At 40.1% G+C, this 16932-nt stretch overlaps 2 protein-coding genes and 1 long non-coding RNA gene across 3 annotated transcripts; all 3 read left to right on the top strand.

Moving 5' to 3' along the window:
- The first annotated feature begins 2732 nt into the window (after window positions 1-2732).
- Window positions 2733-3647, top strand: LOC106456569 (uncharacterized). Its single transcript, XR_001290657.1, has 3 exons — window positions 2733-2801; window positions 3093-3128; window positions 3632-3647. It is a non-coding gene; the product is annotated as an uncharacterized LOC106456569 (long non-coding RNA).
- A 4-nt stretch (window positions 3648-3651) lies between these two features.
- LOC106456568 (Fc receptor-like protein 5) lies at window positions 3652-6645 on the top strand (the record flags this gene model as incomplete). Its single annotated transcript, XM_013916173.1, has 4 exons — window positions 3652-3895; window positions 5660-5905; window positions 5981-6139; window positions 6278-6645. Coding segments are annotated over 4 exons (744 nt in total), but the record flags the coding sequence as incomplete, so codon positions are not given.
- A 526-nt stretch (window positions 6646-7171) lies between these two features.
- LOC102212229 (zinc finger protein 2 homolog) lies at window positions 7172-13283 on the top strand. The gene is made up of 6 exons (XM_005754038.1): window positions 7172-7679; window positions 8532-8634; window positions 8735-8850; window positions 10447-10685; window positions 10798-10901; window positions 11664-13283. Exons 1-6 carry the CDS (start codon window positions 7457-7459, stop codon window positions 12982-12984), a joined length of 2106 nt encoding a protein of 701 aa, XP_005754095.1. The 5' UTR covers window positions 7172-7456; the 3' UTR covers window positions 12985-13283.
- Window positions 13284-16932: the final 3649 nt, after the last annotated feature.

Genomic DNA, 16932 nt, shown 5'->3' with positions numbered 1-16932 from the left:
TTAGGTAATGTTCAAATAATTTTATCATTCCAGTGTTTTCAGTGTGGGAGAAAGTACTCAGGGCCTTCAAGTTATCACAGCTCTTACATTTTCTTTTTACACATATATGTAAGCATTGAGCCAAATGTAAAAATGCCAACATATTAAACGAACAATATTTGTCTCTTATATATAAAGATACTTGTCTTTGAGTGAAGATTTAAGGTGATTGGAAATATAAATAACTGCAACTTGAATTTTTACTGAAGCTCATTTGACACAGAGTTCAAGTTCACTGCTGTAATATATCATAATAATCTGACAATAAATATAAAATTGGCCATATTATATTTACATCACCACAGTGAGATGACTTTAGTCTCATGAACAACATTAGCTAATTGTTATTTACTAACTAATCTTAAATGACTGTTCAGCACAGAAATGAAGCCCAACAATCATGTTTTACAGTCCTGTGGTCTCAACCTCAGATACTCAACTAATCAAAGTGATGTCATGACGAAAATTAATGAACAAAGAAACATTTTTTCTCCTTCATGTCTGTCAAACAATGCTGTGTGAAACGTTTCTCACGGTTAGATCCAAAAAATGCAACCTGAGCAGCGTGACGAAGGCTAGACTGTCCTATTTCACAAGCGTCTCACTTCCGCACTTCTCCTACTTCCTAGTACGCGCTGTACATAGCATGTGAACTGCGTGTACTCCAAAGCGTGCGGTCGCTGGATTGCGACACAGCCAATGTCACTGCAGACTTTGTACTTGGCTTCTGCTGCAGTTTGTCAGTCCTCAGGGGCCCTCTGCTGGCCCTACTGCCCTGGGGCACCTAGTAGTTACCTGCCTTACTTGGTGGCACCTCTGCATTCACCAAGGATTTAAAGAATTTAAAGAAATGTAAATGATTGGAATCATTCAAATCCTAATCTTTTGGAGTCATGTCAGGAAAGGTATCTGGCAAATCTTCCAAACTCAAACACGCAAATTTACTTGCAGCGGCGACCCATTGTGAATAGGGAAGCAGATGACATCACATAAAAAGCTGGCAACACATCTTTAACAGTGTGACCAGTGGTGGCTAGTGGTACAAATGTTGGCGCTGGGAATAACTGAGTCCGATGGGTCAAACAATGTAAAGCATTATCCAGATTAGGGAAAAATCTCCAAATACAAAATCAGCACAAACACGGTAATATTTCTTAAACCTTTTCAATAAGAAAACAAAAACTTTAAAAACACAAATATCCACACTGTGTACATATTTGTGTGGTCAAAGTGCTCTCTGCATTCAAATTCAATATTCTTCAAGACAAGAGTGATTTTAATATTCTTAAATAAGGCAGGTAATCCATGCTAACTGGTAAGGAACAAATTGCGAGCTCCAATTGAAACTCATCCGCAGACCCTAGTGACTGAAAAATTATTGGTCTGTCCAAAGACTCCCATTTGGCCGGCATTTGGTCGATACATAATTATATTATTCCCAAGAACTTAATGTATAATGTAAAGAAGTTTGCACAACAGATGGATTCAGTGACATATTGTGACATCAGTTTTTTTGAAGTACTGAGATTTATTGAAATCAAATTCCCCAGTATAGGATATTTTTGAATATTCACTTTTATTGTATGTAAATGTGGGCAAATATTTGAGAGACCTCTTGGTGCATGCTGAGTTTGTATATGAGAAGCCAAATTGGTGTATTTTTAAAATCTGATTAATGGCATATGCATGTGAAATGTGCTAATCAGTTAATTCTGAATCAATTTGTTCTGACTGACTCAAATGATCTTTCCAATCTCCTTTGACTACGATGGCCTGGGTGACTGAGAACCTTCACAGACATACTCCTGAGGATATCTTTAGATGGGACTGAAACATCTGAGGATTTAAAAGATTATGAGGTGTATCTTGATGAGATAAAATCACCAAATTTATCTAAACTCACTTATTTGGTACCCGAGTTGGACAATTTCACATTTCTTTGTAAGTTAGCTTTATGAACTAACCATCCCCGGATTTGTGCACCACAGATAAGAGAACACTTGAACAGGTAGCCAGCTTTAACATTTGGTTGTTCGGCTCCTCCTACTTTGCTGTTTCACAAAGGAAACCGAGGTTTATATTCATGCCATCAGATAGGAGCCCACATTTTGTACATCTGAAAACCTAACGTTATTCATTAAGGCCTGGTGGAGGGAACCTGTTACACCTGAGAACACTGACTGCAAGATGCCATATAATAATTGATAACCTTAAATTGGGCCAACTTTACAGGCTATGCAACTAATTTTGTGCTAAACCGTCTCCTTCAATCCAAAGCAACATGCATAATTGTTTGCAAAGATAAATTTAGCCCTAATTACTACATTATGAGACAAACTCTGTGACTACAGAATTTCTTGAGGATGTCTTCATTTATTTTGCTATTTTCTAGTGACATCATCCCTTAAAGATAACTGCACAAGCTTGTGAATGATCTCTTTTTAGTCGCAGTGACGTGAGGGAAATCTCTCTAACTCACATCAGCCCATCTGCTCTGGACTTTGTTTGTACTCATATGTGACGTCTGTCATGCCAGCATGAAATGTGATGAGTGAGTGATTTTAAAAATCTGAGTGTGTTTGTGGCCTAAATTCACTGGATGTTTCATAACTCGTCTGAAGAATTACAGTAAGAAGGTCAGGTTTCCTGTCACTGCTTTTAAAAAAAACCCACAAAGCAGCTAGACCCGAGGAAGGCGGTGGGTGTGACTGCTCACATCTCTGCTCACGGCACAATGGGTCAAATGTCTCTACGACTCCTCTGTAAGTACGAAAAGCTTTATTTACCTACATTTACAGCTTGATGAAAAAGAGCGGCACAATTAAATAAAATTTGACTCACAGAAAGTTTCTAAATTAAACTTTTGCTTCATTAAACGGTTTAAAAATAAGGTTTAAGTAAGTGTTGAATTACTTTCTCACCTCCATCTATAACCTACATCCTGTCCCTGAAAAACACTTTCTGTTTGTCACTGCTGCACTTTTTTTGCTTGACATTTGGAGTTTGAAGCAAAACTTCACTGAAGCTCACTGAAACTTTGCCTCTCTTTGCAGTTCTGACCTCACTGATCTGCTGCACAACAAACCAAGGTTGGTGAACCTGTTATAGGACAAACTGACGTTGAAAGGTTAAAGGTGAAACGGGAAGTTTTTGGTGCTGAATATTGTGCTGTTCTAAAACAAAATCAAGTCACAACAGAATGAAGTGGATCCAATAATGAGCAGAATAACCTGCAGAATGAAATACATTTATCAACACTTCTTCATAATCAGCACCCTGAATTCAACAGAAATACCTAAAAATTATGGTAAAAGTTTAAAAAAAGAAAAGAAAATCCTCTTTAGTTTCATTAAGACAGACCTTCAGAATTATATCTGCATAGCCAGCAGCTGGTTAACTAAACCTGCAAGCATCTGTCAGGCTTAAATAAATAAAATATGTTAACTGGGTGTTGTTTTGCCATCTGATAAACCTTCCAACTCATTACGCCATTGCTACACTCTTGTATTGTTTTTTTCTTCTGCACCTCAAATAGACCAAAATCAAAGTCCCTGATATTTATTTAAAACCCAGACTCGCTCATGTTTCTCAGCTCGTCTGACTGTGAGTCCCAGCAGCTCTCAGCTGTTCTACGGAGACTTTGTGTCTCTGAGCTGTGAGGAGGACGACAGCTCTGCTGGATGGACTCTGAGGAGAAACACAACCTTTGAAACCAGGACTCAGTGTGGAGCTGGGTGGGGAAAACCAGCTGGCTCGTCCTGTAACATCAGCTACATTGACCCGCTGGACAGCGGGGTTTACTGGTGTGAGTCCAGAGAGAAAGCAACAAGCAAGAGCATCCACCTGACAGTCAGTGGTAAGCTCAGCACATAAGGTGGTGTGAAAAGTGTTTGCTCCGTTCCTGATTTCATTTTTTCTGTATGTTTGTCACACTTAAATGTTTCAAATCAAACAAATTTAAATATTAGACAAAAATAACACAACTAAAACACAAAATGCAGTTTCTAAATGAAGGGAAAAAATATCCAAACCTACATGGCCCTGTAGGAAAAAGTTATTGCCCCCTAAACACTAATCTAACACTAATCACACTAGCACCACCAAACTTTACTGCTGGTACGATGTTCCTTTTCTTAGATGCGGTTAATTTTATGCCAGATGTAACAGAGCACACATCTTCCAAAAAAGGTCAGCTTTTGTCTCATCAGCCCACAGAGTATTTTCCATATTTCTCATCAAGATGTTTTCTGGTAAAACTGAGATGTCCCTTTTGCTCAGCAGTGGTTTTTGTGTTGTAACTCTGCCATGAAGGGGCATTTTTGACTAGTTGCTTCCTTATGGTAGAGCTGTGAACTCTGACTTTAACTGAGGCACATGAAGCCTGCAGTTCTGTGGATGTTTTTCTGATGTCTTTCGTGACCTCTTCGATGAGTTGCAGCACTCTTAGGGTAATTTTGGCCTGAGGAGCTTCACCAAGGTTCCATGTTTTTGGCATTTGCAGATAATAGCTTTCTCTCTGGTTCACTGGAGTCCCACAGCTTCAGAAATTGCTTTATAACCTTTTCCAAACTGAGAGATTTCAATTGCTTTGTTTTTCATTTGCTCCTGAATTTCCTTGGATCCTGGCATAATGTCTGGCTTTTGAGGATCTTGTGATCTACTCCATTTTGCAGGCAGGTGCTACTTAAATGATTTCTTTATCTAAAAAAGTGTGGCGGTAATCAGGGTTCCCAAAGATATGATACACCACAATTAACTTTTCACACAGACCATGTAGGTTTAGATTTTTTTATCCTCTTAATAATAAACACCTTCATTTAGAAACTGTATTGTCTCTTTACTTGTGTTGTCTTTGTCTAATGTTTCAATTTGTGTGAAAAAAGTGTGACAAAATATATGAACTCAGGAAGGCAGTAAACACTTTTTCAAGCCATTGTACATATAATTTTTATTTATTTACTTATTATATTATTGGGATTTCCATCATTATTATCAGAGTTACGGGTCTTTGAAGGACATTGAGCTGAGCGGGAAATTGGCACTTTTTGAGTCACCTTATCTTTACTGAATGTTTGAGTCTCCATAACATTTAAGTAAAGAAGACAATCTTAAGATCTTTTGGGGATAAAAAAAATCTTTAAATTCTGTTAAAACTGCACATACTCCAAGTGAATTTCAGCCCACTCTTATACTATTCTGGGGATCTGTGACTCTGAAATATATAAACTTCATAGTATGAGGTTCAAACATTGCAATGGCTTCAAATAGTTACTGTTAAAGTTATTGGTTATTTTTGTTTTTTTAATCAGCTGATCCTGAACTTTTTTCAGATTTGACTTATGGAATGATTAGATTAGATTAGATTAGATTAGATTAGATTAGATTAGATAGAACTTTATTAATCCCTTGGGTGGGTTCCTCTGGGAAATTCGATCCCACAGCCATTCTTCTAAGTTAGCCCTCTGCTACTTTCATGCTCTTATTGTGTATTTAGATATGGGGGGAAGTGTGTATCACTCTTTAGCCCTTAAAGTTGGTACCTGTGGATCAGAGTGTGGAGTTAGTGTTGATGAAGCTGTGTGTAAATGGATGAAATGCTGTAGTTTGTCTCTGTGTTGAGGTGGATCAGTGATCCTGCAGAGTCCTGTCCTCCCTGTGATGGAGGGAGATGACGTCACTCTGCTCTGTAAAACAAAGACCACTCCCTCCAACCTCCCAGCTGCTTTCTATAAAGATGGCTCCCTCATCAGGAAGCAGCCTACAGGTCACATGACCATCCAGCATGTTTCCAGGTCTGATGAAGGCCTCTACAAGTGTGACATCAGCGGTCATGGAGAGTCTCCATCCAGCTGGATCACTGTCACAGGTGAGGAGCTTCACTTTGATCATCACTCTTATTTTATCCACATATTTAGTGTAACAGGTGGGATTCTCTCTGCAGGTGAACTTAAAATAACTACATCTGCTCCTGCCTCACCTCTTTCACCTGAGCCCACCTCCCCCAAACTTGTGTTCATACTGATATGGTACCTCATGGTGTTCTGTCCGTACTTCATCTCCACTCTCCTCTTGGTTTCTTTATATCGACACAGAACCACAGGTGAATCGTTCATTGATCAATCTATATGCTGACAATTAACTCATCTCTCTCTGAACTCTTCATGTGTGTATTCTGTTTTTATTTTATTTATAAAAACATATATATTATATTATTTATATTCTACTTTTCTGACTGCAGGTCAGATGCTAAAGTCTCATGCCCAGCCTAAGCATGGATTTGACAACAATTATGATGATGGCATCCATGCTGTCACCACAGAGCATCACTTTTGATCTTCTGCACTAAAATGTGGTTCTAAAAAGAGACTTGACCTTTAGATAGAGCTAAAGATCAAGTCTCTTTTTAGAGTCACATTTTAGTCCAGCTAAGGGTTACTAGAGCCTATCCCAGCTGCCACAGAGTGAGAGGTGGAGTACAACCTGAACAGTTTGCCAACCTTTTGCAGGGCTAACAATGAGAAACAGACAACCATTTACAAATGGAATTTAGAATAAATAGTTAACCTAACCCCACTAACTGCATGTCTTTGGACTGTGGGAGGAGCGGGAGTACCTGGAGAGAAACTCCAAAAAAACAACAACCACAACACAGATGGCATATTTGAACCCACGACCTTCTTGCTGTGAGGGAACAGTGCTAACCACTGCAGTACCTTTAAATTGAAAGCTTTTACTTTGTGCATTGTATTTGTATTAGTTTTTATGTTTAGTTTAGTTTTAGTTTTTTGGGTTTTTTTTATTTATCTTTTTTTTCAACCTTTTGTAGTCTTTTGAATCCTGTATTGGTCATTTTGTTGTTCTCTCACATCATTGTTGTAGTTTCAGCTCTAAATACATTTTTATTACATCATTAAGTGCATCTGCACAACAAATGTGAAAAAATATATATATATTTGTATGTTTCTGTAGTTATTGTCATTACTTTATTCACTATTTCTATTCTTTTTTCTCTTAATAAATTTTCTTCGGACTAGGTAGTGTGTCTTTACAATATATATTTATCCCACATTTTATTCGATTTGTTTTTAATTTTACAGTTTTATGCAGCTAAAATTGAAAATGATAAAGAAATTGCAATACATTGATTAAAAAAACTTTGAAGATCATTTTACGTCATTTTCATATAATGATATCTCGTTTTTTTTACGTTCTCACTGATTAAAGCTTATTACGGCTTCTGTAAAAACATCGACGCACAAAAGAGGACGGCTGAGGTGACCCGGGAACGTTTGTGACGGTCTCTGTTTCTAGTGGGAGAAAATGAAACGGGCACCAAAACCGGAAACGCTCTCAGATTGTAAACAATGCTGCGAGTGACTAAGTATTTGATATAAACATTAAAGCAGTGGTTGCGGTGATGAGCAGAAACACAGCGGACCGTTTGGCTGACATGTCTAAAGCCGAGGAACTGCGGGAGTTTGTTACAGAGAAGCTTGCCGCCGCCTCCCGGGAGATCTTAACGGCTGTGGACAGACTGGTGGCCGGGTACGAGGAGGAGGCTTCGGGCTTCAGACAGGAGATCGACCGGCAGAAGAGACAGCTGGAGCTTCTACCGCATGAAGCCACGCTAAACAAAGCGGGTGGGTCATTTTCTTTGTAGCATATAAACGAGAATTTAGCAAGCCTGTTCTCAAACTGATCTCCCTGTTGGAGCTCAGTCTGGGGGGAGTTCTCTTTTCTCCTCGTCTTTCCTCATGTTGTACATTTTCCCATTGTTCGTTTCCGGGTCGCTGCTCGTGCGGCTGACCGGCCAGCTACCTATCCTGACCTGTCTCCCCAACGTGATGTTTGTGTATTGTATGTACGGTTGGCAAGGTCAGTCTCTTAGTTGCCCCTTGGGGATAAATAAAGTCTTCTGAAGTATGTGTTTTTCCCCCCAGCCGTGTTTGTCTTTATACCATTTATTTTCATTTTTCATTTCTTTATTCATTTCAGACATTTTATATTCGCAGTATTAACAGCTCGGCAGCCGTGTTTGTGTTAACTGTGTACAATCATGTCCTTTACACTTTTAAAATTGATTCTGAATCGCAGAATAGTAGATTTTGTCATTGAAGTCTGGCATGTGTGGTCTATAACATTAAAAGCAGAGCATTGTAGACAATAATATTAATACAAGCTAAGATAAGATAAACCTTCATTAGTCCCACATGTGTTGTGTCACAGCAGAAAGTGGACAAAACAATGGGATAAGCCTGGCTTCTGTCAGTCTGCCCCAGGGCAGCTGTGGCTACAACTGTAGCTGCCTCCACCAGTGTGTGAATGTGAGAGTGAATGAATAGTGGAATTGTAAAGCGCTTTGAGGGTCTTGAAAAGCGCTACATAAATGCAATCCATTATTATTATTATTGTTATTATTATTATTATTAAGATAAGAATAAAACAATTCTGCTTTCAAAGAGGCTCTTCTACTTTGTTCTTGTTTTCTTCAGGATCAAAGTGCAGCAGGAGCTTCAGTCCTGTTGAGGAAGAGGAGGGTGAGAAAGAAGAGTCTCATGAGAATCTGCAGACTGCGGACATCACCGGTCCATCAAGGTTGAAAATGAACCATCCTTACCTGTACATTAGATGATTTCCATTTTAATATTGGCCATTTCAGACTGTAATTAGCCTGTGGATGATCTCTGTCTTTAAGGTCTTCACCACACCAGTGTGAGACAGAAAGAAGAAATCTTGCCAGAGCTCAGAACCACATAGACCTCAAGATCAGCATCCTGGAGCACTCTCAGACCAGCCTGCTCTTGAAAAATGGTAATAAGTATTTCAATGTAATAAAAAGTATAAAAATTATATATACGCACGCACGCACGCACACATATATATATATATATATACCAGGGCACTCACCAGTCCCCTGGTGGGGCCGGGGACTGGTGAGTGTCAGCACCACAGTCCAGGATGAGACAAGGAACATCCAAGAATACATTGGGAAGATGGCCCCAACTGACCGAGTGCTCAGTGAATACCTCAGGCAGCAGAAACCCAAGAAAGAGGAGGGAGACGAGGAACCATCATGGAAGGACAGGCCCCTGCACGGTATGTACCACCGGCAGATAGAGAAGGTGGCTGATATCCAGAAATCCTACCAGTGGCTGGACAAAGCTGGACTGAAAGACAGCACAGAGGCACTAATCATGGCAGCACAAGAACAAGCTCTGAGTACAAGATCCATAGAGGCTGGGGTCTATCACACCAGGCAAGACCCCAGGTGCAGGCTGTGTAAAGATGCCCCAGAGACAATCCAGCACATAACAGCAGGGTGCAAGATGCTAGCAGGCAAGGCATACATGGAACGCCATAACCAAGTGGCCGGCATAGTGTACAGGAACATCTGTGCCGAGTATAACCTGGAAGTCCCGAGGTCAAAATGGGAGATGCCCCCAAGGGTGGTGGAGAATGACCGAGCTAAGATCCTGTGGGACTTCCAGATACAGACGGACAAAATGGTGGTGGCTAACCAACCGGACATAGTGGTGGTAGACAAACAGAAGAAGACGGCCGTAGTGATCGATGTAGCGGTTCCGAATGACAGCAATATCAGGAAGAAGGAACACGAGAAGCTGGAGAAATACCAAGGGCTCAGAGAAGAGCTCGAGAGGATGTGGAGGGTGAAGGTAACGGTGGTCCCCGTGGTAATCGGAGCACTAGGTGCAGTGACTCCCAAGCTAGGCGAGTGGCTCCAGCAGATCCCGGGAACAACATCGGAGATCTCTGTCCAGAAGAGCGCAGTCCTGGGAACAGCTAAGATACTGCGCAGGACCCTCAAGCTCCCAGGCCTCTGGTAGAGGACCCGAGCTTGAAGGATAAACCGCCCGCAGGGGCGTGCTGGGTGTTTATATACATATATATATGTCCAGTAACAGAAGTCCAGTAACAAGTCTGTCCAGTGACAGACTTCTGTTACGTTTTTTTTTCGCATCATTTGAATGTGACACATTTTGAAACTTGGTCTCTCAACTCAGAGACACACCTATTTCATACCATATCTCACTGTGTTGTTCATCTTCCACCTTCATGGCTGAATTAAATAAAAAGAGAATTTTATATTAAAAAGCTAATCCTTTGGAGTTTTCCACTGGAGGAGCTAAGTGCAAAATGAAGATGCAACTCTGAAAACTTTAAGGACCTTTGGCAGGACCAGTGATCTACATGCTGACATCCCTAAAGGAGAGTTTAAATTCACTGGAAATATTAATGTCTCAGTCTCTTCTTTTTTCTTTTCTTTTTTTACTTTTTTTTTACTAACTATGTCGTCACTATTTACTGTAAATGTTTTCTATTTTGAAAATGTTAAAGTGTTAAGTGTAAAAAGCTAAGCAGCTGTTTCTATGCTCCTCTCTCTGTTAGTCCTGAAGAAATGTCCAGTCCTGAAGCTGAAGTGTCCGCGGGGACAGAAAGAGGCAGACTTCCTGAACCTGCTAAGATCCACCTGCCCGCAGCTGGCTGGAGACAACAAACCTTTTGACATCTTAACGTTGGACAAGAAGCGTAAATTACAACCTCTGAAACTAGAGACGCTGACGCCAGAGGAGATCCACAGAAGCATCATGGGATGGGGGCGGTCTACGGTCTACATTCGACTGAAGGTAGTTTAGACTCTGTAACCTTTGAGGTGGAACAGCACTTTTTTTTATTAAGCAGTATTTCTTTTACGTTGTTAGTGCTGAGTGTTTGTTTTTTTTGGGGGGGTTTTTTCAGACTCAAGAGGTGCATCAGCCCAGAGAAGAAGACCTTCATCGTCTTCAAACTGAAAACATGAACTCTGTTGTCTTAACTAATGATGAGATCAGACAACAGACGAGGTAACTCACAAAAAAGCATCGCCTAGTGATGTAAAATATCTGGACAGTCAACACATGTTTTGGATGTTACGGATCGGCTCGTGATTGTTGCTCCAGTTCATCCCATTCGTGTTGTATTAGGTTGAGTTTACGACACAGCCACACCAAACTGGAAAAATATTTTATTAAGGTTCTGGTTTTGTAAATTTGGAGATTATCATGTTTCAATCTGGAAAGTGAGACGTCCCAAACATGTGTCAGTGAGGCGTTATGTGAGTAGTGAGGCATGAAATATAACCAAAGAAATGCGAATGGAGTAACAAATTGGTGAATTTGAAGGTTTCTTGGATGCTAAAATCCAGTCATCTGGAACCCATTTTCTAGTGTGCTGACTTAGTCACTGGAGCAAGTGTAAATTTTTGGGGGTATCATTGAATAGCCGGCAGATATCCAAGCTAGGGCTTCAGCATGTCTTTTAACTGTAGCCAAGTTACAAATTAAGCTTGCCTCAAATTAGTCCATGTAAGTGCAGAAAAGGCAAGCTGCTTCAAGAGGAGTGGGCAGAATATGCCTCAGCCTAGAGTGCCAAGGAGTGCAAGAACATTGAAGAAAGGATTTTACTTGGCTTTAAATATTTGTTCCCAGCAAAATTAGATTTTGTACTTAAAAATTTCAAAACATCTTCAGGTTTCACGTTTGGCAGTGTAGCACTGTCTTATCATACTGTACTCTATTGTAATGTAGAGTTTAAACCCAGTTAATTTTTGCTTCTGGTTTCTGCAGCAGCCTTGCCCAAGAGGTTGATGGCAGCAAATCAGAGATTGCGTCTGGCAGAGAAGAAAATGAGATAGAAATGGGAGAAGCTGATAGTGAAGAACCTGCTGCAGATCTTATAGCCAGCTCTGCAGCTGAGGGGAAAGAAACTTTCAGGAACTGCAACAAAAGGAAAGAAGAAAAAGTAGAAAGGAATGATAAGTCCAAAAATGAACTGAAGAGATGTGATTCCAAAATGCAGTCCAGGGTGTCAAAAAAGCAAAAGATCAGACATCCTGGCGTCACTCGGACTAAGACTGAGAAAAGTGTTGCTAATCTTTCCTGCTTGGTCTGTGGAGCTCTGCACATGTCAGAAGTTATGCTTGTTAAACATGCCTGGAGTCACGGAAACGATCCAGGAAGTGTTTGCGGAGCATGCGGAGAGCGCTCAGAGTCTGTGGAGGTCTTAAAGGATCATCTTCAAAGTCGACACAAAACTGATGACTGTCACATCTGTGGAGAGTCTTTCCTTAGTGCTCTCAGCCTCGACGAGCACGTAGCCTGCCACTCGGGGGAGAAACCATACAAATGTGATGTTTGCCATAATGAATTTGCACTAAAGGCTTCCCTGGAGGATCATCGAAAACGTCACGAGGAGGGGAAGCGCCACAAATGTCACACCTGTCATAAAGTGTTTGAACTCAAAGAGCAGTTAAAGGCTCATCACAGGACTCACAGCAACAGGAAGACACACCTCTGCGGTGTGTGCGGTAAATCCCTCTGCGACTACAGATCGTTATCCCGCCACAAAATGACCCATTCTGGGGAAAGACCCCACAGCTGTAAGATTTGCGGGAGGCGTTTTAAACTTCCTGGGACTCTGAGGCAACACGAGAAGATTCACACAAACAGAGAGAGGTCATACCTCTGTGACATTTGCTGCAAAATGTTCCTGACTAGTGCGCAGCTGGAGATCCACATGAGGATTCACACCAACGAAAAGCCGTATCACTGCAGCGAGTGTGGCAAGGGATTCAGCACCAAGGGCCCGTTGACCGTTCACAAGCGGGTCCACAGCGGGGAGACGCCCTACCACTGCCCAGACTGCGGCTGGTCCTTCAAACGCAAGACCAACCTAGACAACCACTTAGTGCTTCACTCGGGTATCAAGCCATTTGTGTGCGGTATTTGTGGGAAAGCTTGCGCACGAAAAGAATACTTGACTGTTCACATGAGGACCCACAATGGAGAGAGACCATACAAGTGTGCCCTCTGTGACAAAGCTTTTACTCAGAGCCATTGTCTAAAAACACACATGAAGAGCCACCAGGCGCCAGGATCTGCAACGTAACACTTAAAGTTCTGGTTTGTTTTTTTGTTTTTAAACATCCACACGTCCATTCTCTCTTCAGCTTATCAAATTCAGGGGTTGCAAGGGGGCTGGAGCCTATCCCAGCTACCGTAGAGTGAGAGGAAGGGTACATCTTGGACAGCTCATTAGCCTATCACAGGCTGTTTAAACAGAACAGTGAAAGTTAACTTATTTGCCTTAAGCTTTATTTATTGTTGTTTTACATTAATAAACGTGTACATGTATTACCCCTGTGAGACGTCTCTAATAAAACCTTTGCTACAATCTTAAGTCACGGAGCTACTTTAAGTGTTTATCTTCCTTGAGATTCTTTTACTTAGTGTTCTGACCTCTGGATATTTTTTAAACTTGAACAGTCGATCATATTTGTTGTCAAAGCTGAATTCAGGTCAAACTATGCTAAATTAGCATTTTTAGCTAACAGCTACAATAAGCATAAAAGTTACCTTACGGCTATCATTTGTTAACATGACGCTTGTTCTTATACATGTAATACATTTATTACCAACCTGAGAGTTTATCTGCTGGTCATTCGACATGACGAATGACTTCTGAAGTCTTGATTCAGCTCAAGACGCTGTAGATTCCCGTCAGTAACACTTTCGGTCCGCTAGTAAAACGTAGTTCTATTAATTTGCGCTTGAACCGGAACCGGATGTAAGTTCCAAAAAACTGAATTTTGGAACTGAAATTGAATTGTAGAACTGAAACTGAATGGTGAGAAGTGAAACTGAAATTATTCGAGAGCTGAATTTTTAAAGGATAAAATGCAGTTTCAAAGCAAATCAATTCATTTTCAAAATATAAAATTCAATTTCAATTTAGTGATGATCATTAGACTAATTCAAATTCAGTTTTCAAAAGCATTTATTCAAGTTACAATTCAGATTCAATCTGAGCAATTCAAATTCAAATTTAACTTATTAAAATTCAGTTTCTGATGGCACAGATTTCTGCCCATAGTGGATGATGAGCGGCGATAAACTTGCGAAAAGCAAGTTATGCTCAACTCCACCGTTGGATTCTGACAGCGTGGAAAAGTGTGAAAACATCCACGATCACCAACGGATTTCGAAGGGCTGGACTGTTGCATGATGGAGAGGAGGACACCGCCACGGCCCTTCTGAGGGTGTTCGACTCTGATACTGACAACGAGGATTTTTTTGGTTTTGAAAGTGACAACGAAGGAAAGGAGCTGAGAGTGGATGACGAAGCCACCCTGAGCCTGTTCGTTTCCGACACTGGAGAAGAGGACTTTGGTGGTTTTAGTGCGCAGGAAGAAGAGAAAGATGGTGGTGAATGACTGACTTTTCTTCTTGTTAAAGCCGTGTCACTGCACCTGAGCCCAAAAGGTAGTCCGAATCTATTTTTCTGGTGTGCTGTAGGTTATTGTTATGTACTACATTTGTTACTCATTTATGAAGCACAGTACATGTTTCGTACTTGTAATTACCGCTACTTGTACGTATACCTAAAAAGTTGTGCAAATATGTACTCATAACTTGTTTTTCAAAATATTAGTAAAAGGGGCGTGTCTCCAAACAGCCATCTCTTTCCTGACAACTCCCTTTGTGCATATTCTCTTACATATGATAAGTCAACATTGAAACACCTGCGGCTTTTAGTCAGGTGCGGCTAATGTATGTACAAAACAGGATTTTCGCCTGATTTTAGCTTGTGCGGCTAATATTCAGGTGCGCTTTGTAGTCCAGGAAATACGGTAAGTCTGCAGAAATGAGCCCGTCATATCTTACATCATGGACACACATTTGCATTAAACACACACACAATGTATTTAATTTTCTAATTTGAATAGACACTAGCTTGCACATGGAAAACTTAATGCTCTGTGAAATGCAGCATTACTTCTGTTTTGCATCTGAATTCTCTTTACATGTTTGTAGACAGGAAACTATATTGTGTTCAAAATGTGGATTACACAACGTTACCTGCTTCCACCTTCCACTATGCTTTAGTCTCCAGATATTTATTATCCCTCTTACTTTATATACAGATACCAAAAAAAGTTGTCTACATTGTATTGATTTGCCTTTTATAGTGCAAAAATCCTCTAATGTCACACATATAACACGCCCAAATGATGAAATGATGTTTTAAAAAAAATTAATGGTGTATTGCCAGCCACTATACCATAGGTGTCAAACTCTGGCCCGCGGGCCTGATTACATTTGGCCCGCGAAGCCATACCAAATTACTATTAGAGCTGGCCTACTGGTATTATACAGCTAATATATATATTGTTTAGTATTAAGCTTTACTTGTTCCATATTCAGTTTTTCAGCAAAACTTGTTTGAGTCCATAAGAAAAGATTAATTCTTAAATCTGAGAATCTGAAGATTTTTTTCTTCAATAAATATTAATGTTAGCCCACGACTTTGTTCCAGTTTTGAATTTTGGCCCACTGTGTATTTGAGTTTGACACCCCTGCACTATACGAAGAACGAGCCTAAAACCAGTCTCTACAAACAAAGTTTACAGTGCACAAAATAACAGCAAGCAGCACAACACAATGCAATTCAACAAGGTGCTTACAGAGTGTTTAGAACAGTGCAAAATGTAAGCAACCAGTTTCCCTCTCCACAAAAAAGTTCCCTAGAGTCAAATGCCCAGTATTAAACTCAGGCTGCATAAAACAGTTCTCAATGTAATGACACTTCTTTAAAAAGTAAGGAGAACATCACCACACATGCTTTAGTTGGGGTCAGCACTGTAGGTGTCACCTACAGAGGAGATACTCTGTATCTCATTGTACAACTGTATAGTGACAATAAAGGCATTCTATTCTACAACTGAATTATATGTAAAAGTGCCAATCATATAGCGCCCAATCCTTATCAAAAGCACATATGGTGTAAAAAGCCCTCTGTTTTGATTGGTCAACCCGCTCCCTGTTTCTACTCAATTCTTCTGGCCCTGGGAGGGCACAGAGAACTGAAATGCTGCATATGACAGTTAAAATGAAGCCTGTAATACAGAAGAACATGATCAGGTCAGATCCATCAAAGCTAACCAGATGATATACAATGAAATTAAGTAAGTACAGAATGCAAACGTTTCCAATGCTGATGTTTCTGATCCTGATCCCATTTGCCTGTCTTAGTCTGTTGTAGGTGATGGGCTTAATAACAGCAAGGTAGCGCTCCACACAGGTGAGAGTAGTTGAAACAGAGCCTGTCCAAAGCTTCTGATTCGCAGAAAGCATTGGACCACATGTATTTTGGGTGTAACCACCACAAAAAAATCTCAAAAAAATGTTTTGATCATTTTGTAAAAAAAATTAAGAAAAGAAAAGGAAGTGGAAAAAACACTTCAACAGCACCTGTTTTTGTTGTTGGATTCACTAAACATAAAAACAATAAGCTTTACATTTTTGGTTAATCAACTTTTACTTGACGTATAGTCTTTAACTTTAAAAACAATTTCTCATCTTTCTTCCAGGGTCTCTTACTTTTTTGTTTTTAATGTTTTTCTTGGAGTAACTGTGCCTTACAGTATTAGATTGCTGAATGCTAAAAATAAATATGGCAGTTGCACCTTTGCACATGTGCACGCATGATAAGGTATGAGAGAAATGAAAAGTAAAGTCACTTATTTATTGGGTCTAGAAACCTGGTTTGTAAAGCTCCGGTCCAGTTTAACCTCCTGGTTGTACTGAAATTACTTTTTCTCTTATTGGCGCCAAAAATGCAGAAGTTTTGAAATTTTGATCTGACTGTTATTTTCATGTAAAGAACTGTAGAACTGTTTTTCACTGAATTTGAGGATTTTAGTGTCAAGTTAACAAAGTAATCGATAAGCAAGTGACACTCGTATAACAGTGCAGTGGTGAGAAAGATCCATAACAGTTAAAAAAACAAAACCAGAAACAACAAGTTTCTGAAACAATATTTATCTTACAAGGGGGC

Source organism: Pundamilia nyererei, unplaced genomic scaffold (genome assembly GCF_000239375.1).
Source record: "Pundamilia nyererei isolate P.nyererei 1_Seehausen unplaced genomic scaffold, PunNye1.0 scaffold00497, whole genome shotgun sequence".
Classification (NCBI taxonomy): Eukaryota; Metazoa; Chordata; class Actinopteri; order Cichliformes; family Cichlidae; genus Pundamilia; species Pundamilia nyererei.
Note: the sequence above shows the minus strand (reverse complement) of the source record. Positions and strands in the feature narration are given on the sequence as shown.